At 46.5% G+C, this 24,671-nt stretch overlaps 1 protein-coding gene across 1 annotated transcript in view; it reads right to left on the reverse strand.

The window, feature by feature from the left end:
* The window catches only part of LOC141153083 (steroidogenic factor 1-like), a 295,499-nt gene that overhangs the window by 90,779 nt on the left and 180,049 nt on the right, over positions 1-24,671 (reverse strand). The window contains exon 5 of the mRNA XM_073637755.1: positions 13,140-13,259. Within this exon, the coding sequence (XP_073493856.1) occupies positions 13,140-13,259 (120 nt within the window). The remainder of the gene's footprint in view (positions 1-13,139; positions 13,260-24,671) is intronic.

The following is a 24,671-nucleotide window of genomic DNA, read 5'->3' on the forward strand; positions in this document are numbered from 1 at the left end:
GATTCTGACTTGGCTTTTATCCTAAGTCATATTGCAAGGCTCATTAAAGGGTCGATTGTGACTTGTAGGATTGTTGCTTCCAATAGGTGACGCTATAGAGTTCAAGTCCTCTTTCTCTCTGAAAAGGCAATTTACATATGTACTTGTATTGAATAGTCATTATGTACCGACAGACTCCTTTTAACCTTATATAATCCCATGTCAAGAAAATATAGTTGGAGGAACCGACATAAGCGAATTAGGACTACTGTATGAATAAAAAAAATGGTAAAATCATGTACAGAATTCATATGTTTTAAGAAAATTCCCATATATCCACCAACACTCATTCATTTTATTTTTCCTCTTCCACTATATTTCTGCATTAGAGATGTGCTGAAAGTTATATGGATGTCTTCAAAGAGTCTGCTGGTGAATAAAGTCTAAACTGTCTATTACTCGCTTTGCATGGAATACTTTTTAATAAATGTCAAACTATTCAAATCCAAAGTATCACCGCTAGATGTAACCCATCATCCGGGGGCTTTAGAAAAGAAAGATATGTATTGCAACTGCAAGCAAGTGAAAGAGAAACCACATAAATGATTGGGCAATGACATAAACCCAACTCGAGAAGAGAAGGAAATGTGGTATTGTCCGGGCGCTGCCGTGGATAAATTGGCACAAGATCACAGTAGGCTTAGGGACTTTGTTGGACTACATGTTTTAGGGACGATCCATCCCGTTCTTCAGGTACATTTTTTATAAACCTAACCCGGGCCGATAAATGGGCTACATGAACAACATTCACTTGTGGCAGGATGTGCTCTGGGCAATGTCTAGGTGACACAGCCAAGTCAAAGTTTGTGTCAAGTAGACAAATATATCTCAATTTATCTTTTATCTCTCTCGTGTGGCCAGTATAACAATACATTAAGTACAATACAAGTCAAAAATGGTGCCCAACCAAAAATTACTGCACCTAGAGAAAGGCTTGTGCCATGTATGACCATGGTCATAAATGCCAGTTTGAGGCTACATTCACACTTCTGTGATCCATAAACCGGATATGGGTCTCCCAACGGGAACTCAAGAGCCTAATAGCATCTTGAGTTTGGATCAAGGGATTCACAGTCAGTCCATTAATTGTGGCCTTAACTCGGACCACGATACGGATGAGAAACTGGCCTCAGAATCACTGATCTATGTAGACAACCCTATTCTAATACTATCCAATGCCACTCAATAATACTGACTGACCAGGCAAATTGGCTCTCTAGAAACTGCAGCTACCTCTGTAACTTTAGTCATACAGACTCATAAGTGCACATGAATATGTTCTGTATAACTGGTGAGCCCGGAGACGCTTTTCTTTCTTTTGGAGCACAGGTTGTCTACCTTGAAGACAAGCTCTGCAAAGGAATTCGAATTCAAAACTTCATTTTTGGGTCTGATGTTCCAAAGAATAGGTATGTTGTATTAAACAAAGGAACATGTATTAAACAGGAAATAAACTGTAGTAGCCCTCATTTTTTTGTTAGGGCCCCCATACACATTGGACTAACGTTGGTCAATATTGGTGGGATTAGTTGACAGTCTAAAGTGTATGTAGGCATCCTGACTCTCTCCCAACATATGATGTCGGGCATGTTTGATTTCAGAAGGCCGATACTATGACAAGCAGTCGCAAGAGAAGTCTAGCATCTGGTCTTTCTGACAACCCAAGAGGACTTGGGTGGCCATAGGAGATTAGGGAGTGATAGCTGTCGGTTGAATAATCCTTCAGCTGATAGTTCATCGGACAGCTGTCTATTTTTTTATGGGGAGCATTAGTCTGCAGCATTTTCTGCATGATCCTGAATTAGACAGACTTGTAGAAATCCTGCAGGAAACAAAGACTTTAGTTTATTGCCATTCAGTTTCATCTTCAGCTGGTAGCAAGCTGAAACCAAGCGCCTTATACCAAAGTCATGGTTTAGGAAGGGTATCCGACCACTAATCAGCTACTTGTTTGCCCATCGGTAGTCATGCAACAGTCTGTTTAGGCAGGCAGATCACATTTTCAACAAGCACAGTATGATCAGTAATAGATTGTACGTGGCGGCACATGTCCTGTTTGTATAAGATGATGTGCTGCCGAGAACTATAATTTTTAGACCTGCATAAAAATTATTTCACTGCCTGCCACTGTTTCTCACTAATCGTGCAGTGTAAATCCAGCTTTAGTGATCTTCTATCCTACTGCAAAAAGGTTGGGTGGGGGGGTAGGGAGAGGTTCCAGCTACAGCCATTTGTTCAGCACACACAAAGCCACAGGACAATGAGAAGGAGGTGGACATGACTGAGCTAAGCCAGACGGAGAAGGTTTCTTTCCATATTTCTCAATTTTAATTCTATTACGAGACAAAACAGAGTCAAAGAAAAGGAGGATTATTTTTATTTTTTTCACGCAGGGTGTGTTTCATTCTGTCCTTTGTCAAAGAATGTACTTCAACATATCTTCATTTCTTTACAGTGACATTGAAAGTATCAGGATGTAAATTTATGATGCCTACAAACAAAACACTTAACACATTTACCATGCGCTTCTGCTTCTTAAAAATAACCTTTAATCCAACTAAAGCATTTGCTAAAATCTGTACTTTAAATAAGCACTTATGTGTCTGAATCACTGAGCATATGTTCTTGATACTATATGTGCAAAAACAAGGTCTGCTTTTTCCCCAGAAACAGCGCCACTCCAGTCTGTTGGCTGTGTCTGGTATTGCATCTCAACTCCATTTGTGCCCATGGATATAAATGGCTCTTATTGGGGACTTATCTTGGACTCCCTGTATACCTTTTTATAGTAGACTTGTAATACATGTTACAAAAGTGTTTACATTTAGTTTTGCTCTTATTTTACATTGTGCAGTATGAATGAAAGGGGGAGCAACCTAAGGATTATGCATACAGGCTGGTTATTTTTTTCACGGTAGAATACTTTGTAGCTTTGCTGTGTGGCGCCCCTGAGGGTTCGATCGTCACAGAGGTACTGCATCTCACCCAGAGGTGTGGTATCTCACTCTCAGGTAAGGAAGGAGTACAGCCCAGGACCCTAACACCTGCATCCAACACATACCCGCAGTGGGGGTAGGGCGAGATTGCTCCTAAGGGAGAGCACAGTCCCTGGTCCCTAGCTGAAGGGTGGAACTATGTAGAGGGTGTGGGTGGAGGAAGAATATTAGGGGAGCACATGAAAGGAAGTGATATAAAAGAGGGAACCATCCTGTGAGTTCAGGTCAGTCAGAGAGTTCAGTCTGAGGAGGAGAAGTGTGGGAGCAGGGGCTCTGTAGGAGCTCTGCTCAGGAGGAGGGCCTGAGGAGAGGCCCAGGACTGAAGGAGAAGAAGAGAGGAGCAGGAAGGGCTCCAGGAACGAAGAAGGGACCCAAGGGGTACGGGCAGTGCTGGAGGCCACCCGTACGCCCGAATCTACCAGGAGGTGGAGGGGTCAGGCCACACAAAGGGGACCGGTCCCTCAACTAGCATAGTACTCTATGTCTCAACTAGAAACCGGAGGCTGCAGTATTTCAGGTCCTGCAGCCAACAGTCCATATCAGTCTCACCAAGAAGGTAGCCATAGAGGACCCAGGGGACGGAACAGACGTCGCCCCGACAAGGCCCGCGGGTACCGGATTGGGACACTACGTATGAGGTGCAGGGAGATGGCCAGAGAGGGAGCACACACAGAAGGGGGTTCCGCTAAGTACTCCGGAGATATCTGAGAGTTGACTGAACCCCTCCCTTTAGCCGCATACCACAGGTGGCGTCACGAACTGTATAATAAAACTATAAATCCCCTGTAAATATTCCCCTTTGGATTGGCCGCCCTGGGTCACGGACCGGGTCACCACCACTGTGACATCTCCCCTAGCAACGACGGCCCGGCACCGAGTACCCCACGGCCCAGGGGGCGCGTCAGCTGCATTAACCCATAGCTATAAATAGAGATTGTCCTGTCAAGCTGCAGTTTGATCACTCCTCCATACTTTATACCGCAGGTCTGTGTGCTCATATATAAACACCAACCTGACGCATGCTAAAACTGGTAAATCAGTGCATGTAGAGCCAAATTCAAGCATTGTGCAGACAGAGTGGTAATAAAGTACTAGCAATAAAACACTGGTAAGAAAAATTAAAAACATTTTTTAAAGGGGAACCAGAAAAATTGAACATGCAGTCTAAGAAGGAGGAACTGAGCAAATTATTATATAGGTTTGTAGGGGAAAAGTTGTTAATTCTGGGATTAGGAGTCCAGTGGGTGGTACTAATCACAGAGAAAAACTGATGACCCTCTGACCACACTCTGATCAAATTCTGTCCAAAATGTGATCCAAAAAAAAGAGGGAAAAAAAAAAGGACAATTTTTCTTAAATTTGTCTGTTAAAAACAGAATGGTTTTTAACAGGGAAAAATGCAAAGTACTACATCTGGGCAATAAAAATGAAAAAAGCATATACAGAATGGGAGGAATAGAGCTAAGCAACAGTACATGTGAAAAAGACTTAGGTATACTAATAGATCATAGACTGAACATGAGTCAACAGTGTGATGCAGCAGCAAAAAAGGCAAATACAATTCTGGGATGTATTAACAGAAGCATACAGTCTAGATCACGTGAAGTCATTATCGGTCTTTACTCCTCTTTGGTCAGACCTCATCTGGAATACTGTGTACAGTTTTGGGCACCACATTTTAAAAAAGACATAGACAAACTGGAGCAAGTTCAGAGAAGAGCGACCAGAATGGTGACTGGTCTGCAAACCATGTCCTATGAGGAACGGTTGCAGGATTTGGGAATGTTTAGCTTGCAAAAAAGAAGACTGAGAGGAGACTTAATAGCTGTCTACAAATATGTCAAGGGCTGTCACATTGTAGAAGGATCATCTTTATTCTCATTTGCACAAGGAAAGACTAGAAGCAATGGGATGAAACTAAATGGGAGGAGACACAGATTAGATATTAGAAAAAACTTTTTGACAGTTAGGGTGATTAATGAGTGGAACAGGCTGCCACGAGAGGTGGTGAGTTCCCCTTCAATGGACATCTTCAAACAGAGGCTGGACAGACATCTGTCTGAGATGATCTAGTGAATCCTGCTTTGAGCAGGGGGTTGGACCAGATGACCCAGGAGGTCCCTTCCAACTCTACCATTCTATGATTCTATGATTCTCACACATGGAAAAATCGGACGTCTGAACGAGCCCTAAGTGTGCATGCGTATATAGCGACCTGTCATTCACCAATTAGAACCACCCATTTGACTCTTAGCCATAGAAGGAGCATGGATTTCAATGAATATAATATTAAATCTTTTCTCAAAAACTAGATGCCGAAATGTTCAGCCCCTCTTTCTCAAAAACTGGGTGCCCATAGATTGCACAGATAACAAGGTCCCTTTAACTAAATACATACTGAAGACTGCTTAAAGATATCCTTTAGAAGAAGTGTGGGTGTTTGGATATTTGCTTTGAAGTGAGGCTGAATCAACATTTAGACAATATAAGCCCCTCTTCCGCACCCACTAATTAGTCAGCGAGGAGCGAGGTTTTCTCCCTCTACTGTAGCATGAGCCCCTTGTTATCTACCAGAATTCTCCAGGCTGCAACAAGATATCACTCTCTGCAAGTGAGAGTCTGCCCCCTCCAGGATGTACAAGCCATAAGAACAAGTGGCGTCCCCTATAGAAGTAATGAGTAGTAACATGTCACACACCCCTATTGTAACAATGATAATGATAAGCAATCCAGCTATCATTTTAGGTGGGTGAATTCATAGCACCCTACCATCCCAGTTCATTGGGACTGACCCGATTTGAGGTCTTAGTCCCGGCACGACAGGGATTTCTCCCAACTTCCTCTCACTCTCTTCACTGGCTCCATAGCTTCTCCTCCTCTGAGGCGGGGTCTCTGCTCTCATGGACATAAATTAAATAAACAAATTCTCTTTTCTGGTCTCTCTGAGAATGAAACTCATGACCTCCATGTTTGCAGGCAGCAGCTTTAGCGCTGAGCCACAGCCAACAATGATATACATTGGAGAATATGGTAATCTTGGGCTGTATTGCAGGCAGTGACTCCAGAAGCAGATGATACAGGTACATAGAGATACATCTGTACATAGCAGTGTATTGCTATGTACCTGCATTCTAGAGGTGAAGAAAAAGTTTGATTTTTTTGTTCATATAATAATAAAAAAAACAATTAAAAAAATGTCATTTTCTCTTTTTTGTGAGTCTCCCTGTGACTTAAGCCCACAACCTCTATAACTGCAGACAAAAGCTAAAGCCATGAGCCACAGGCTCCAATGACCTCTCTGGGAGAATTTTGTATACTTGATCTGTATTGTAGGCAGTGACCCTAGAAGTAGATTATACAGGAACATAGAGATCCATGGTATATGGAAGTGTATTTCTATGTCCCTGTATTCTAGAGGGAGAATAACAGATTTTTTTCTTCCTATAAAATTACTAAAAAATAATATAACAATTACAATTGCATTATTTTAATGCACTTTTTTATAAAAATAATAAACCTCACAAATCATCAAATAACATGTACATATTTGTGTCCCTGTAATTGTAACAACTCGGACAACACAGCAATCAGATTATTTATGGTGATCGGTAAATGGCATAAAAAAAAAATTAAAGATTCATATTTTTTTCTACTAAATCCATAAAAAATGTAATAAAAATGTAGCGCTGAGGCAGTGTTCACACATAGCATAAATGCTTCTTTTCTATTTTGTTTTCTGCAGGTGTCCGCACCACATGACACAATAACAATCTTCTCTGATTATTGCGTGTTTGCTGCATTTCTTTTATGTGTTTTCCCCCTTATTGGATTCTGGGCTTAAAAATGTAACAGCGTTTTTTTTCCCATGCATTATTTTCAGGCTCCCCATAGAAGCTTATAGAGAAAAGAGCACCATGCTTCACATCTGCAGCAAAAATGCATCAAATAAGGGGGGAAAGGCTAAAAAAATGCAACAAAAATGCAATAATCAGAGAAGATTGTTATTGTGTAGTTTGGTGCGGACACCTACAGAAAACAAAAGACACAGTATTGATGCAGTGTATGAACACGACGTTACAGACACTGAAAAGCCAGATATTGTATAGCGAACCTTACATCGAGATGAGAATAGGTCCCAACTAGAGATGAGAATTACACACAGTCGACATTGCGCCAGCCCTGGCTGACCAACAGTTACACCGGGAACACCCGAATGTAAGAGATTCGCAGGCCTCCCATCCAGCCACCAGGTACCACTGGTCTGCACACTGAACCGGAGTCCCGTGAATCCATCCGCTCATCTCTAGTCCCAAACGTCCTGGATAAAGTGGGACATTCCCTGATTTGGGTCTACGCCCAGCAGTCTCAGGTGTCTGCTGAATGTCCCTCACTACCGCCGCCCCGCTGACATCTCCTCCAGCCAGTGTGGAAAGAAATAGTAAACGGGTGTGCCTAGAGGTATGGTCAAAATTTGGTGCAGCATAATTTATCCCTCTTTCTGTTCTTCAAAAGTTGGGAGGTATGGTGAATCTTCTGAAAAGTTTGAGTCACAAAGCTCAGTTATCTAGACATTTTATTAGTTGGGGAGATCAGAGAACTAAAAGGTGCATTTGCACTGCATGGTGATCATGAACAAGGGTTCCACTTCCTAGAATCAATAGAGAAGGCGGTTCAAAATCTGCCTGTTTGAGTAACGAAAACTTCAGTTATTCAAAAGTATTTAAAAAAAAGAAATTAATTAAAAACATAGAATAAGTATGAGACTCCGGGTTTAAGCAATTCGATCCCCTGCAGGGGTCTTAAAGAGGTTGTCCACTACTCAGACAAACCCTTCTCAATTAGCATATTCCACCATATAAAGTACAAACTGTCTACTCTCCTCCGGTGTCAGCGCTGGTCTCCCGGTCTCCCTGCAGACCATCAGCAGCCACTTCTTTCACTTCGTTCAAATGACACGGACACCCAGAGGAAGTCAGAGAGCAGCAGCAGTAGTTTTGACTTGCACATGATGTTAGTTTTGTCCGAAGGAAGTGAGAGTGAAGCGGCCACTGATTGGCTTCAGGGCTCCCATGACATAACATCACACGAGCCCTGGGAGACCTGGCATCAACATCACTAGATCAGAGCTGGCACCAGAGGGGAGTACAACATGTTTTTATTTTCCATGGCGGAATATACTAATCTTGACACTACATAAAGTGAAAGGACAGCACAGTCCATAAGCAGGCGGGATTCGCCCGCTCAGGTTGCAACACACTTCAGCTTCTCCAGAGCTGAAGGTCCACATGGGAGACTTCCTGGTCTCCAAACCCACAACAGAAAAAAAACTCAATGCTGGATAGTTACCTTCTCCAGCCACACCCTTGAGGTGGAGACATGGTGAATAGGAGTTCCACCCACCTCACACCTACTCTCAAAAAACATAACCCAAAATGGCTGATTAACCTCTTGAGCACCTAACATGCTGGAGAAAAGCTTCTGGGTTTCACATCATGGAAGATAGCAACCTCTGTGACACATATCTTCCCTCGCATACATCCCCAGTGACCCTGAATCTTTTGTTTTACCCTTATGCCAGCAAGGCCATGTTTATTTTGTTGAACCTGCCATGGTTTATGCCATATTAAAATAAACCAGCAGACGAAAAACGTTCCTGTGCCTACCTCCGGAAGGAGCCAAGTGAGTCAATCTACCACAGTTGGTAGCGAATGTGGGCAAGATTCCAGGAACTCGTGTAGCTGTCACAGAAAATGTTATATGTCCTGGGTAAAGGCCGCCAGACAGCGAGAGATGTCCGGCAGCATGGAGGAGCTCACCAAGCATCTGGTCCAAAGCCAACAACAACAGCACCTACAGCAGCACTGAGAGCAGCAGCAGCTACAGGAGCACTGAGAGCTGCAGCAGCAACAAGCCCAACAGGAGACATCCAAGCTGTTGCTGCAACAGATTCAATTACAGCAGCAAGTGCAGCAGCAACACCAGCAGAGCAGAAGTAGCAGGTGCAGCTATGCAGGACAGATCGACCGCCCCACCCCCAGGTCCAACTGATGACTCGCGTGTCCGGAAGGTGGTAAGGTGGGCCGTGCAGAAAATGACCAGGGGATGATGTGGAAGCCTTTCTAACAGTTTATGAGAGGGTGGCTGATCGGGAGAGACTTCTGTCTTTACAGTGGGCAGAGGTTCTGGCGCCATATTTTACAGGCGAACCCAAAAAGGCATATTATAAACTTGGCACTACGGAATGCCAAAGAATATGCCAAACTTAAGACCAAAATTTTGGCATGCCTGGGAGTGACTATGGCAGTTAGAGCCCAACGAGTCCACCACTGGGCGTATGCCAGCGACAAAACCCCTCACAGATGTTTGACTTATTGCATCTAATCCAGAAGTGGTTGCAGCCAGAATCTTCCACTCCTGCCCAGATGGTCGAGCGTGTGGTGATTGACAGATTCAGTCACTTCCTTCCCATGCCGGTACAGACTTGGATTACCCAGGGCGACACTCGTTGGCCTAGTAGAGAGGTACTCCAGCCGTCATCGAGAGCAATGATTATGGAGGAGGGAGCGTCAGGTGACGCTTACACCCCTATCATTCTGTGCGGGAGGGTGGAGTGTGGGCGCTGACGGGCGGAGGGGTGTAGCCTCCCGCCATTGGCGATATACCATTGATGTGGGGCTATTTTACTGTATGGAGCACTGTGTGAGGTTTGACAGCCACATTTAACAGGTTAGCAATTGAGGGGAGCGCTCCACTACACCCGCAATTGTTAGAGGCAGGTCTCGGCTGTAACACGCAGCTATGTATGGCAGATGTCGTTAAGGGGTTAAGGTACATTTACACTACAGGATAAGCCTGGGAATGCTCGTTTCAGAATAACCGTGCTATGACTGGAGATCACCCAACAAACAAGCAAAACACTCTTTTTTTGAGTGAAATGATCTTTTGGCTTGCGCAAAAAAAAATCATCATTCTCGGCAGCACATCGTCCTGTGCTGTCGAGAAAAATGGCAACCTATGTGCACCGAATTCTCTCTGGTTCAGTGCCCATCTGAGGTCGGTTCATTTATTAAATGACAACCGACTGACAAACATGTAGCTGATTGTCAGTCGTAAAACACTGCACATCGCACCACGTAAGTGAACCCTTTTCATGTTGAAAAGATATTTAGGGCTAAATTCCCACGCTTTTCATTATTTGTATAAAAGCCAATATGAAAATACAAGCCTGTGTCCGTACGTGTTTCGACCTTTGAGAGTCCGGTAACCAATGCTAATTAGGAAACAATTGCATGCTCTCTTTCTTCTGTTACCTAACGAATTGCCTATATCTGGGAAACTGGCCGTTAGTTACCTACTAAATTCGGCAGCTTATTCTCACAGCTCTTTCTGTAAATAAAGATGGGGGATGTGTCACTTCTCTTGAGAAATATGCCTCTCCTGGCCGCACTGTCCCCCTATTGAGTGCTGGTGAAAGCCATGACAAAGCCCTCCCTGCCTGTGTTTGTGGATACGTTGTATCTCTCCGCAAGATCATTGTTTGTGCCTTTTGTGCAGCAACAATCCTGGAGCCCGAAAAAAAAAAAAATTAAAAAATTAAAAAACGCTAAACTAAACAAGTAGCATCTGCTTACAACTGGACTGTATGTCCCCAGCATGCACTGAAATTACACGGGAACCCAAGCAACATTGGCAATTAATCATTCCTGTGATCTGATTTATAATAATAAAGTAACATTTTATTTTAATATACTATTATATCATTGCTACCTGTCTATGCTTTAGGAGCATAGATAGAAATCCTATAATAATTTAGTATAAAGCTGGATTCTGCAACATGGCTCAATAGGCAGCACGGTGGCTCAGTGGTTAGCACTGCAGCCTTGCAGCGCTGGGGTCCTGGGATCCCACCAAGGACAACATCTGAAAGGAGTTTGTATGTTCTCCCTGTGTTTGCGTGGGTTTCCTCCAGGCTCTCCGGTTTCCTCCCACACTCCAAAGACTGATAGGGAATGTAGATTGTGCACCCCAATGGGGACAGTGCCAATAATGTCTGTAAAATTGTCTGAATTGTAAAGCGCTGCGGAATATGTTGGCGCTATATAAATAAAAAAAGATTATTATCATCACTCCATGATAGAACAATCAATTCATTATACTTTGATTTTGTGGTTTTACCCAAAAGTTTTGTTGTTTTTTTTATAGAAAATATCCTATTTCCTTGCCATTTAGGTCTGATTTAGTCTAGACTTGTGTTAAAAGTAGCAAGTCTGGGTCATCTTCACTTAGAACTCTGTAAAAGCGCCGTGGAATTAATGGAACTATACAAGTAAAATAAATCAATAAAACTCTGTTCCTCCATTGCTCCCATTTATAAATATGATGGCAATTTGGTGGTACCATTCTCTCGGTCTGTGGTGCGCGCCCTGCACACTATTACACTGTCAGCACCGATTGGACACTGGCAAAGCACTTCACAAATTCATACAAAAGGATGAAAAATCTGTTCCGTGCATCAGAATGGGGTGGTTACTGCAGCATGTGAAAGATTTTCTGCAAGCTCCATTCAGATCAATGGAACAGTCGCAGAAGTTTCTACCGTGTGCGACTACATCATCAGACTGTATAGAGGCACACCCTGTTTAATAAAGAAGTGGTAATGCCCAATTGTCAATTTATTCATACATTACCAGGACTGGCACAATGCATAGGTTCAGGGGTGAGTGGAGTGGCAAAAACAAAATTTCTACTACATCAACTAACAGAAAGTTCCATTTTTCTTATCAGAAATTCTCAGGAAAACAGTCTCATGATTTTGGCTTTTCGATATAGTGGTATCCGAACTCAAGACTTCCTCTAGTGCAGTTTTACTTTACCCCAAGCTTATTCTTTTTTTGATAGTTAAAAGGGTTTTTCCATAATCAAGAAAAACTAGGCCAATGGGGGTTGCAATAAATAATAAAATAATCATAACTAACTTGTTGAATCCACCTTTTCTCATTGCACTAGTCACTCAACCGCTCCTGCCAGTCTTCAGTTACTTGGCTGCAGAGGCGACGTCAACTCAATGGATGGGACCTTTGCAGCCAATCACTGGCCTCTACAGTCACAACTGTAAATCCAGTGACTGGCTGCAGCAAGCACGAATGTAGATGGGACATCTGACTACAACAAAGACTAATGGGGAACATATGCATCGACAATGAAGTGGAGGACATTTAACAGCTTAATTAGGCAGATTTTATTATTGCATTCCTCCATTGTCCTTCTCATTGACAACTCCTTTAAAGGATGGCGTGGGGGCAAGTGGACAATTGAAAATTCCAGAAACAAGCATGTGTGCAGCCAATGACATACCAAATTACCTTTTTAATTTTCATCGGTAATCCTTATTAAATGACCCGCATTTTTTCATATAAGTATTTTTGTCGTACGATTACACTTTTTTTTTTTTCAAATTTTTCATAATTTCACGATCTATATAAAAAAATATGAAATACTGCAATGTTCACACTAGAAACTAGGCTTTTTCCCTATTCTGAACAGATGACTTCAGCAGTCTCATTACAGACAGGATTACAGTGAAAAAATAACCTCCCTGTACACAGCTCAAAACACAGGATCCACCATTCATAATTGGTGATGTCACAGTGCACCTCTACCCACTCCCCGCACAATGTTCTTGGCCCAGATTAGATCACCCCCAGTTTATACTTCTATACAAATAAATAAGTTCTGAGTCAGTCTATTGCCTGTAATGTCCATGGGAAGTACGAGAAGTAGGAGTCTAATATTAGGCCTAGTGGCCAGTGTGAAAATTGCAAGTTTATTTTTTCTTAGTGATATGGCAAAAAAAAATACTACATTACATAAGAACCTGTTTGAAATAATAAATAGTTTTTTGATGACACATTCTCTTTAAGAGATGCGACCACCTTAGATTTAGGAAAAGTTGGAACTAGTTGAGATATATATATATATATATATATATATATATATATACACACACACACACACACATACACATATGTATGCATATTATATATACACACATACATACCCACACACATGTATATACAGTATATTATTTATTTTTTTCTAGCTTACCTCCTGCCCAGTCACCAGTAGGATGCTATTCTCTTTGCTGTGTTGCATTTGCCTGTAGATGTGGTCAAAGACTAGTAGCTCACTCCAACAATTTTGCAGCAAAATCATCTGGTCGCTGACCTAAAAAACAGAATAGATAATTTAATGGATAATGTGAAATCATGATAAGTTATAGAAGCTAAAATTGCAATCTCTATAGCAGGGGTCCTCAAACGACAGCTCGCGGGCCACATGCGGCCCGTGGAGGATTTTTATCCGGCCCGCCGGGCTGTGGGCGGAGGAGAGCGGTTTCAGCGCCCGCCCTTCTCTCCCGCTTGCTCAGGGCCCCGGCAGCCGGATAGTTACTTCTCCCCGTGCCTCCTCAGATCGGCTGTCTTTCAGCTCCCTGTGACGTCTCTGGTCAGAGGGTGCGGTGATGTCTTTACACCGCGCCCTCCCCTGAGCAGTCACAGGCAGCGCAGAGCGGGACGACGCTGGAGTCTGGACCTGAGCAGCGGCAGCAGGTGAGAAGTGAGGGGAGTTTTTTTTTTGCTTGTTTTTTTTAATGTATGGAGGCATGGGGCATAATATTAAGGGTGACATCCTGCATGGGGCATAATATTAGGGGTGTCATCCTGCATGGGGCATAATATTAGGGGTGACATCCTGCATGGGGCATAATATTAGGGGTGACATCCTGCATGGGGCATAATATGGGGGGGGTGACATCCTGCATGGGGCATAATATTAGGGGGTGACATCCTGTATGGGGCATAATATTAGGGGGTGACATCCTGCATGGGGCATAATATGGGGGGGTGACATCCTGCATGGGGCATAATATTAGGGGTGACATCCTGCATGGGGCATTATATGGGGGAGTGACATGCTGCATGGGGCATAATATGGGGGGTGACATCCTGCATGGGGCATTATATGGGGGAGTGACATGCTGCATGGGGCATTATAAAGAGAGGGGGGTGATATCCTGCATGGTGCATTATAACGACAGGGGAGTGATATCCTGCATGGGGCATTATATGGGGGGTGACATCCTGCATGGGGCATTATATGGGGGAGTGACATGCTGCATGGGGCATTATAAAGAGAGGGGGGTGATATCCTGCATGGTGCATTATAACGACAGGGGAGTGATATCATGCATGGGGCATTATATGGGGGGGTGACATCCTGAATGGGGCATTATATGGGGGTGACATCCTGCATGGGGCATTATAAAGACAGGGGAGTGACATCCTGCATGGGGCATTATATGGGGGTGACATCGTGCATGGGGCATTATAAGGGGGGGGAACAGCCTGCATAGGGCATTATAAGGGGGAAACAGCCTGCATAGGGCATTATAAGGGGGAAACAGCCTGCCTATTGATGACCTACAGTGCTGGCCAAAAGTATTGGCACCCCTGCAATTCTGTCAGATAATACTCAATTTCTTCCTGAAAATGATTGCAATCACAAATTCTTTGGTATTATTCTCTTCATTTAATTTGTCTTCAATGAAAAAAACACAAAAAGAATTGTCCTAAAGCCAAATTGGATATAATTCCACACCAAACCTAAAAAAGGGGGTGGACAAAAGTATTGGCACCCTTTTAAAAATCATGTGATGCTTCTCTAATTCGTGTAATTAACAGCACCGGTAACTTACCTGTGGCACCTAACAGGTGTTGGCAATAACTAAATCACACTTGCAGCCAGTTAACATGGATTAAAGTTGACTCAACCTCTGTCCTGTGTCCTTGTGTGTACCACATTGAGCATGGAGAAAAGAAAGAAGACCAAAGAACTGTCTGAGGACTTGAGAAACCAAATTGTGAGGAAGCATGAGCAATCTCAAGGCTACAAGTCCATCTCCAAAGACCTGAATGTTCCTGTGTCTTGCGTGCGCAGTGTCATCAAGAAGTTTAAAGCCCATGGCACTGTGGCTAACCTCCCTAGATGTGGACGGAAAAGAAAAATTGACGAGAGATTTCAACGCAAGATTGTGCGGATGGTGGATAAAGAACCTCGACTAACATCCAAACAAGTTCAAGCTGCCTTGCAGTCCGAGGGTACAACAGTGTCAACCCGTACTATCCATCGGTGTCTGAATGAAAAGGGACTGTATGGTAGGATACCCAGGAAGACCCCACTTCTTACCCCGAGACATAAAAAAGCCAGGCTGGAGTTTGCCAAAACTTACCTGAGAAAGCCTAAAACGTTTTGGAAGAATGTTCTCTGGTCAGATGAGAGAAAAGTAGAGCTTTTTGGGAAAAAGCATCAACATAGAGTGTACAGGAAAAAAAAGAGGCATTCAAAGAAAAGAACACGGTCCCTACAGTCAAACATGGCGGAGGTTCCCTGATGTTTTGGGGTTGCTTTGCTGCCTCTGGCACTGGACTGCTTGACCGTGTGCATGGCGTTATGAAGTCTGAAGACTACCAACAAATTTTGCAGCATAATGTAGGGCCCAGTGTGAGAAAGCTGGGTCTCCCTCAGAGGTCATGGGTCTTCCAGCAGGACAATGACCCAAAACACACTTCCAAAAGCACTATAAAATGGTTTGAGAGAAAGCACTGGAGACTTCTGAGGTGGCCAGCAATGAGTCCAGACCTGAATCCTATAGAACACCCGTGGAGAGATCTCAAAATGGCAGTTTGGAGAAGGCACCCTTCAAATATCAGGGACCTGGAGCAGTTTGCCAAAGAAGAATGGTCTACAATTCCAGCAGAGCATTGTAAGAAACTCATTGATGGTTACTGGAAGCGGTTGTTCGCAGTTGTTTTGGCTAAAGGTTGTGCAACCAAGTATTAGGCTGAGGGGGCCAATACTTTTGTCTGGCCCATTTTTGGAGTTTTGTGTGAAATGATCAATGATTTGATTTTTGCTTCATTCTCTTTTGTGTTTTTTCCTTGCAAGCAAATTAAATGAAGATAATAATACCAAAGAATTTGTGATTGCAATCATTTTCAGGAAGAAACTGAGTATTATCTGACAGAATTGCAGGGGTGCCAATACTTTTGGCCAGCACTGTATGTTGCCTATTGGGGACATTTACCTCCCATTGAGGACCTATGCTGCCAATTGGGGACATTTACCTGCCTATTGGGGACATTTACCTGCCTATTAGGGACCTATGCTGCCTATTGAAATACCGGTTGATTTAACTTTACTTGTTCTTCATTTTATATATTGTATTTGTTCCTGTATTATTTTTTTACTTCAAAATAAGATATATGCAGTGTGCATAGGAATTTGTTCATAGTTTTTTTTAAAAAATTATATTCCGGCCCTCCAATGGTCTGAGGGACTGTGAACTGGCCCCCTGTTTAAAAAGTTTGAGGACCCCTGCTCTATAGCATTGAAATCAGGGTCAGATTAGATGGAGGGCAAAAAGGGAAACTACTCTGGGGATTTATGCTGTTCAAAAATGCTACCATCAGATGTTACTTTAAAATCTATAGTAAAACACACAGCACTTTGGTATTTTTGTTGCATAACTTGGGTGAAAGTATTTTTTGTTCTGAAAATGCAGCATGCTATAGATGTGGTATTCATTTTTCTGTATTTTTCTTTCCATAAGCTTTTCACACCTGTCTATTTTGTGGTAGCTCAAGTCACAGTCTAGAGTTATCCTTACTGATGGATCCATTCTTAAGAATAATATTCCCCACCTATAAAGTGTTGCAGAGATATGTGTGCCTTTGAGGAAGGCTTATCAATCCTTTATTGTTCTCTGCAAGAGTCCCAGTACCAGCTTAAAATGTTCATTAGGAGCCATGGCACTTGGCAGTGTAACCATCTCCTGGTTGAGTAGAAGGCATCAGGAATAGGCTTCCAAGATGTCATGCTGCATGTGGAGGTGGTATGAGGGAGAAGTCATTGCATTTGAAGCTCTGTGACCATGAAAATTATGATGCGGAGAGCTATGCATAGCTGTGATTTGTAGGTAGGAGAGAGTGTGTTTGATAGGGCACATGATGAGACAGAGACTTGCTCGAATGTCAGAAGAGGACAAAGCCTAAGCTCAACCATTAAAGATCAAGATGGTGCCAGACAGTCAGAGTAACTGAAGCTTATGGAAAATTCATATCCTTCCTAGCTTCCTTGTAGGACAGTACAAGACATCATCATGACTATAGTAGTTCAGTAGCCAGTAGGAATAAGAAACCGTAAAACGTCAAAGGAGTCACTTAAGAGACATAGGGATGGTGCGCCTTAAAGACTTGTTAACCACTCCCCTCTCCTATATATACTGGACTCTGGCAAGCAGTCTGTTACGGGTCAGGGTGGTGGAACCTCTGTGCCGCGGTGCAAGGAGGGACCCAGAGGGGCGTAACTAGGTATCAACTCACACCGACCCTGGAAGTACGGCGGCTAACGACTCCGTGACCAGGGAGGGACCGAGCAGAAGGACCAGCTGCTACTCTGGGGACGACCTTGTAAGAGAGCAGGTGGCTCCCAAGGGTCAGAAGACTGGGACTGACCGGTATAGCGGATGGGCACAGCAAGCAGGCAGAAGTCTCTGGGTTAGCTGACGGGTGGTCACGGCACGTGACGGCAGAGCGGGCTGAAGTCTCTAGGTTAGCAGACAGGTAAGTGATGGCAGGAGCCTCCAGGTGGTTTTAACTAGCTCTACCAGCCCATACATTGTAGGTTAAAAGCCCAAGCAAAGACATATTGTCCATACAGGCTTACAGCCCAAGAGTGGCATATCCAGTGGTAGCGTAGCGTAGTTTCCCATCATACGAAGGTGACCTTGTCGTGGTTGATGAGCACACATAAATTGGCCAAATTATGCGCAAAAAACCTTCATTTTTCAAAGTGACATTAGTCTAGATACAATATTTCTTATATTTTCATGTATGGAGTGCCGAAGTTCTTTTTGCAATTGAGATTACTCTTTTCTTCAGAGCACCCGAATAGACCAGTGAGCGACCCCTCTCTTTTTTCTATTAGCTGACGGGTGGTCACGGCACGTGACGGCAGAGCGGGCTGAAGTCTCTAGGTTAGCAGACAGGTGGTCACGGCAAGTGACGGCAGGAGCCTCCAGGTAGGCTAGCAGGTAACATGCAGGTAACTGACAGGTGCTTCCTGGTAAGCAGGCGGGCTTGCCCATAGACAGACTGGTGGGTAGAGTGGAAGGCAGACTGTCGGGCTGGAGAGTAGTCAGGCTGGCGGACTGGAACAGTAGTCAGGCTGGCAACGGGACCTGAGGGCTGAAGCAGAGGTAATATACTGTGCAACAACTTTTGCTCGGGCACCTCCATTTTGGAGGAGGTGCCTTATATATGGGAGGTCCTCCGGCTATTGGCCGGGGACTCCTTAGGACGGCGCGCGCGGCCCCTTTAAGAGAGAGGGAGCGCGCGCCCCAAGCACAGTGCCCGGGGAGCTGCACGCGCCGGCAGCAGCAGGAAGAGGAGCGCAGGAGGACGCCGCGCGGGGAGCGGGGAGGTGAGGGGGATGGCGTCTCTGCCTGGCAGGGGGCAGAGACGCCGATGCTACTGTACCCCCCCCCCCTTTACGCCCCCTCTTTTTTAGGCCAGAAAGAAATTTTTCAAGGAGAAGCAGGGCATGGATGTTCTCCCTGGGTTCCCAAGTTCTCTCTTCTGGGCCAAAATCCTTCCAATCCACCAAAAAAAAGGTTTTTCCTCTTACCCTTTTGGTGGCCAGAATATTCTCTACCTCAAAAACGTCCACAGCGGAAACCGGAGCAGGGGAAGAACCTGGATTATTGGAAAAAGAATTAAAGACAACTGGTTTGAGGAGAGATACGTGGAAGGAGTTGGGAATCCGTAAGGTGGCTGGGAGTTTCAACTTGTAGGCCACTGGATTGATTTGTTTAAGGACTTTGAAAGGACCGATGAACCGAGGACCCAACTTGTAGGAGGGTATTTTGAGCCAAATGTGTTTGGAGGAGAGCCAAACTTTGTCTCCCGGACGGAATTGAGGCGGATCCAGACGTCTCTTGTCAGCATGTCTCTTCATCCGCTCGGAGGACTGAAGAAGTGCGGACCTAGTATTCTCCCAAATGGTGGAAAACTCGCTGACCAGAGACTCCGCGGCAGGGTTGTCCACAGAAGCGGAGACGGGAAACGGAATCCGGGGATGTTGACCATAGACTATAAAGAACGGAGACTTGGAAGACGATTCGCTCTCATGGTTGTTGTAAGAGAATTTGGCCCATGGCAGGAGATCCACCCAATCAGAATGGTGAGCGTTAACAAAGTGCCGGAGGTAGCTGGTAAGGATCTGGTTGATCCGCTCCACTTGACCATTGGACTGTGGATGGTAAGCAGAGGAGAAATCCAGGGTGACATCCAGCAGCTTACACGTAGCTCTCCAGAAACGTGAAGTGAACTGAACCCCTCGATCCGACACGATGTGGAGCGGTAGGCCATGGAGACGGAAGATGTGAAGGAAGAAGTCCTTAGCTAGCTCTGATGTAGACGGGAGACCAGGCAGAGGGATGAAGTGGGCCATTTTAGAGAAGCGGTCGGCGACCACCCAAATGACTGTACAACCGGCAGAGACAGGGAGGTCTGTGATAAAGTCCATAGCAATGTGTTGCCATGGGGCATCAGGTACGGGAAGAGGCAGGAGATGACCGGCTGGTAGATGTCTGGGAACTTTGTTGCGGGCACAGGACTAACAGGCTGAGACGAAGTCTACCACATCCTTGCGCAGGGTAGGCCACCAGTAATGCCGGGTGATGAGCAGGAAGGTCTTCTTTTGGCCAGCATGGCCGGCTAGTTTAGATGAATGACCCCAGCGAAGAACCTTCTCACGATCAGGTACTGCTACAAACGTCTTACCGGGTGGAAGACGAGTCAGATCCAAGGGGGCCACCTTCATCACCTTGGAGGGATCGATGATGTGCATAGGCTCCTCCTCTTGATTGGAGGACAGGAAGGATCGGGACAAGGCGTCTGCTTTGACATTCTTGTCCGCCGGGCGGAAATGTAGAACGAAGTCGAAGCGGGCGAAGAACAAAGACCACCGGGCCTGACGCGGATTGAGTCTTTGGGCATTTCGGAGATATGCCAGATTTTTGTGATCCGTATAGATGATCACCGGGTATAGAGCCCCTTCAAGCAGGTAGCGCCACTCCTCCAGCGCCAATTTAATGGCTAACAATTCTCGGTCTCCAATGGAGTAGTTGCGTTCAGACGAGGAGAAGAGTTTGGAGAAGAAGCCGCAGGTTACCATTCTCCAGGAAGAAGACTTTTGGGTGAGCACCGCTCCGGCTCCGGAGGAGGAAGCATCAACCTCCAGGTAGAGTTGTTTGTTGCAGTCTGGACGGTGCAGTATCGGGGCAGAGAAGAAGGCTTGCTTTAAGGAGAGGAAGGCCTCCTCAGCTTCGGGCGGCCATACCTTAGGATTTGCTCCCTTACGTGTGAGCGCAGATATGGGAGCAGTCCGGGAAGAGAAGTGCGGAATGAAGAGACGATAGTAGTTGGCGAAGCCCAGGAATCGCTGAATCGCCTTCAACCCCTCCAGACGGGGCCACTTTAGGACAGCAGAGAGCTTCTCGGGATCCATTCGTAAGACTGTCTGGGAGATAACGTAGCCCAGGAATGGAAGAGAGGTCTGCTCGAAGAGGCACTTCTCGTATTTTGCATAGAGGTGGTTCTGCCTGAGCCTAAGCAGGACCTGACAAACATCCCTCCAGTGTGTAGGAAGATCCGGAGAGAAGACCAAGATATCGTCCAGGTATACCACCACGCAGGAGTAAAGAAGATCACGGAAGATGTCGTTGACCAATTCTTGGAAGACAGTGGGAGCATTGCAGAGACTGAAGTTCATCACATGGTATTCATAGTGACCGTCCCGGGTATTGAATGCCGTCTTCCACTCGTCTCCTTGACGGATATGGACCAGGTTATACGCTCCACGTAGATCCAACTTGGAGAAGATCCTGGCGCCCTTAAGGCGATCAAACAACTCTGAGATGAGCGGCAGGGGATATTTGTTTTTTACCGTGATCTGATAGAGGACTCAATAATCAATACAGGGGCGTAGCGAGCCATCCTTCTTCTTGACAAAGAAGAATCCGGCTCCAGCCGGGGAGGTAGATATCCGGATGAATCCTGTAGCCAGATTCTCCTCTATGTACTCAGACATGGCCCGGGTTTCGCCCGCCGACAACGGGTAAATACGCCCACGGGGAGGAGTGGCACCAGGTACCAGGTCGATCGGGCAATCATATGGTCTATGAGGTGGCAGTGTCTCTGCTTCCTTTTTACAGAAGACATCCGCGTAGGACCAGTAAGGAGCCGGTAGACCGGGTAAATTAGCTGGAGTAGGTGGTGGATGAGTCGGGCGAACCGGAACCAGGCAGGTCCTATGGCAGTCCTGCCCCCACCGGAGTACTTCACTGGATTGCCAGTTCAGCACGGGTTCATGTATCTGGAGCCAGGGTAGACCTAGCAATAGGGAGTGAGAGAGTCCAGACAGCACATGGAAGGAGATTTTCTCTGAGTGCAGCATTCCCACCTGCAGGGTAAGGGGCTCAATGATGAGCAGGATGGTCTCCGGAAGAAGTCTTTCATCCATGGAGGCGATGGACAATGGTTCAGCCAGAGGTTTGGTGGGAATTCGGTATCTCTCTACCAGGGACTGGGAAATGAGGTTTCCAGCAGCTCCAGAATCCAGATGAGCAATTTCAAAGTGACGGTTCTCTCCCCAGGAGATAGAGACAGACAAAGTCAGGGATGGAGAGGGCTTACTTTTGCCTAGGACGACCTCTCCGAGCAGTCCTAGACACTTGAAGAAGTCTCCCGGCCTCTCCGGGCAGGAACGGATCAGGTGCTCTTTACTGCCACAATAGAAACAGCTCCCCTCGGCTCGACGTAACTCTTGGCAAGATTTGACCATCTTGGTCTGGTCGATCTGCATGGGTTCAGGCGAGTGCGCCCGGGGAGTGACTGGTTGAAAGGCAGGTCTCTGGAAAGTGGAAGCAAGGCGGAGGAGCTCTCTCTCCCGGGTGGTCTCTTTGGTGCGTTCTTGGAACCGGATGTCAATCCGGGTAGCGAGTAACACCAGGTCATCCAGAGTGGTAGGAATGTCCCGACCGGCTAGCTCATCCTTAATCTGACCGGAAAGACCCTCCCAGAAGACGGACACTAGAGCCTCATTATCCCAGGCAAGCTCAGAAGCGAGAATACGGAACCGTATGGCATATTGGCCCACGGTGAGACTCCCTTGGCGGAGACGTAGCAGAGAGGAGGCTGAAGAGGTTTTTCGCCCTGGTTCATTGAAGACTCTCCGGAAAGCAGCGAGGAAAGATGACAGGTCGGACACCAGGGGATCCCCTCTCTCCCACAGGGGATTTAGCCATGCCAGTGCTTCCCCAGTGAGATGGAACATGATGAATGCCACTTTGGCCCGGTCGGAGATGAACTGATGTGCCAAAAGTTCAAAGTGCAGAGTGCACTGGTTTATGAAACCTCGAGCTAAGGAGGGGTTGCCGGCAAAACGTGGAGGTGCCGAGAGCCGGGGTCCATAGCCGGATGCCATAATAGGACTAGGTTGTGGTGCCGAGGAAGCAGGTGCTGCCTGACCAGAGATGGACACAGACGGATCGGACAATGCCCCTAGGCGAGAGTTTAACAGACCACAGGAAGGACAGGACAGACTCCTGTTGAGTCCTCTGATGTAAGACCTCCTGGTGCAGGTCGAAGATTGCGGGGGTCTGGGGGCCACCAGGTTCCATGGCCCGAGCAAACTGTTATGGGTCAGGGTGGTGGAACCTCTGTGCCGCGGTGCAAGGAGGGACCCAGAGGGGCGTAACTAGGCATCAGCTCAGACCGACCCTGGTCGTACGGCGGCTAACGACTCCGTGACCAGGGAGGGACTGAGCAGAGGGACCAGGTGCTACTCTGGGGATGACCTTGTAAGAGAGCAGGTGGTTCCCACGGGTCAGAAGACAGGGACTGACTGGTATAGCGGATGGGCACAGCAAGAAGGGAGAAGTCTCTGGGTTAGCTGACGGGTGGTCACGGCACGTGATGGCAGAGCGGGCTGAAGTCTCTAGGTTAGCAGACAGGTAAGTGATGGCAGGAGCCTCCAGGTAGGCTATCAGGAGGTCACGGCAAGTGATGGCAGGAGCCTCCAGGTAGGCTAGCAGGTAACATGCAGGTAACTGGCAGGTGCTTCCTGGTAAGCAGGCGGGCTTGCCCATAGACAGACTGGTGGGTAGAGTGGAAGGCAGACTGTCGGGCTGCAGAGTAGTCAAGCTGGCGGACTGGAACAGTAGTCAGGCTGGCAACGGGACCTGAGGGCTGAAGCAGAGGTAATATACTGTGCAACAACTTTCGCTCGGGCACCTCCATTTTGGAGGAGGTGCCTTATATATGGGAGGTCCTCCGGCTATTGGCCGGGGACTCCTTAGGACGGCGCGCGCGGCCCCTTTAAGAGAGAGGGAGCGCCCCAAGCACAGTGCCCGGGAAGCTGCGCGCGCCGGCAGCAGCAGGAAGAGGAGCGCAGGAGGACGCCGCGCGGGGAGCGGGGAGGTGAGAGGGACGGCGTCTCTGCCTGGCAGGGGGCAGAGACGCCGATGCTACACAGTCATTGCCAGAGCTAGCTTCATTGCTACATGGTTCAGCAGTTGATGGAGAGTTGTTGTTTGAGAAGGCATTTGGTGGATTTATCCAAGATTGTTGCTTGGTTTTGGTTGTGTGCAAATCCTCTCCTTCCCCACTCCCTTGTGTTTTCCTCTGTTGTTTGTGTGCATATATTTGTATGATTGGTATTTTCTTTGATCCCTTTTTATATTACCTTGTTAGTCTGGTTGGTGTGTTGCCATACATCACTACTCCCCTCCTCACTGAGTCGGGGATTCAGGAGCTCAGCAAGGTACATGGCCACAGCAGAGAAGTAATCCAGAGAACAGGGATAGCTAGGGCGCCCCCTAGCATTAGGGTAAGGGAAGGAGCCCCAGGTCCCGGGATACCTGACAACAGAATCATGACAGTACCTGCCCAGAAACACGTTCAGCACATATTGAGAACTGGTTGCCAGCAAACTGTTCAAAGATCCAATATGAGTACCCAGACTGAGTGTGCACTGGGCTTAGAGAAACAAGCCTGCCATCAGGCCCAGCATCAGCACCCGCCGCACCCGGGCAAGTGCCGGGGCCCTGAGCAGGCGGGGGAGCTTTGGGACCCATGAGCGGAGGAGAGCGGTGCCAGCGCCCACCCACTCAGCTTGCTCAGGCCCCGCCAGCTGGCACAATACTTACCTCTTCCCGTGCCTCTGCAGCAGGTCCTGTCTCTTCCACGGCTGCTGCACTGTGACGGCTCAGGTCAGAGGGCGCGGTGATGTCATTCCACCGTGCCCTGTCCTGAGCAGTCACAGCACAAAGAGGGAAAACGGCGACGTGGCTGAGGAGTCCGGAGCAGCGGCAGCATGTGAGAAGTGAGGTGGGTATTTTTTTTTTTTTTATGTATGAAGTTGACGCGCCCCCTGGGACATATTCCTTTTTGAGGGGAATACCCGGCACCGGATCAGATGGGGGGGTTGTAGTCTCCGAGCGGCTGAGACCCGGTCCCG

This window comes from Phyllobates terribilis, unplaced genomic scaffold (genome assembly GCF_046119375.1).
Source record: "Phyllobates terribilis strain yellow unplaced genomic scaffold, ASM4611937v1 Scaffold_7__3_contigs__length_470593459, whole genome shotgun sequence".
In the NCBI taxonomy this organism is placed as follows: domain Eukaryota; kingdom Metazoa; phylum Chordata; class Amphibia; order Anura; family Dendrobatidae; genus Phyllobates; species Phyllobates terribilis.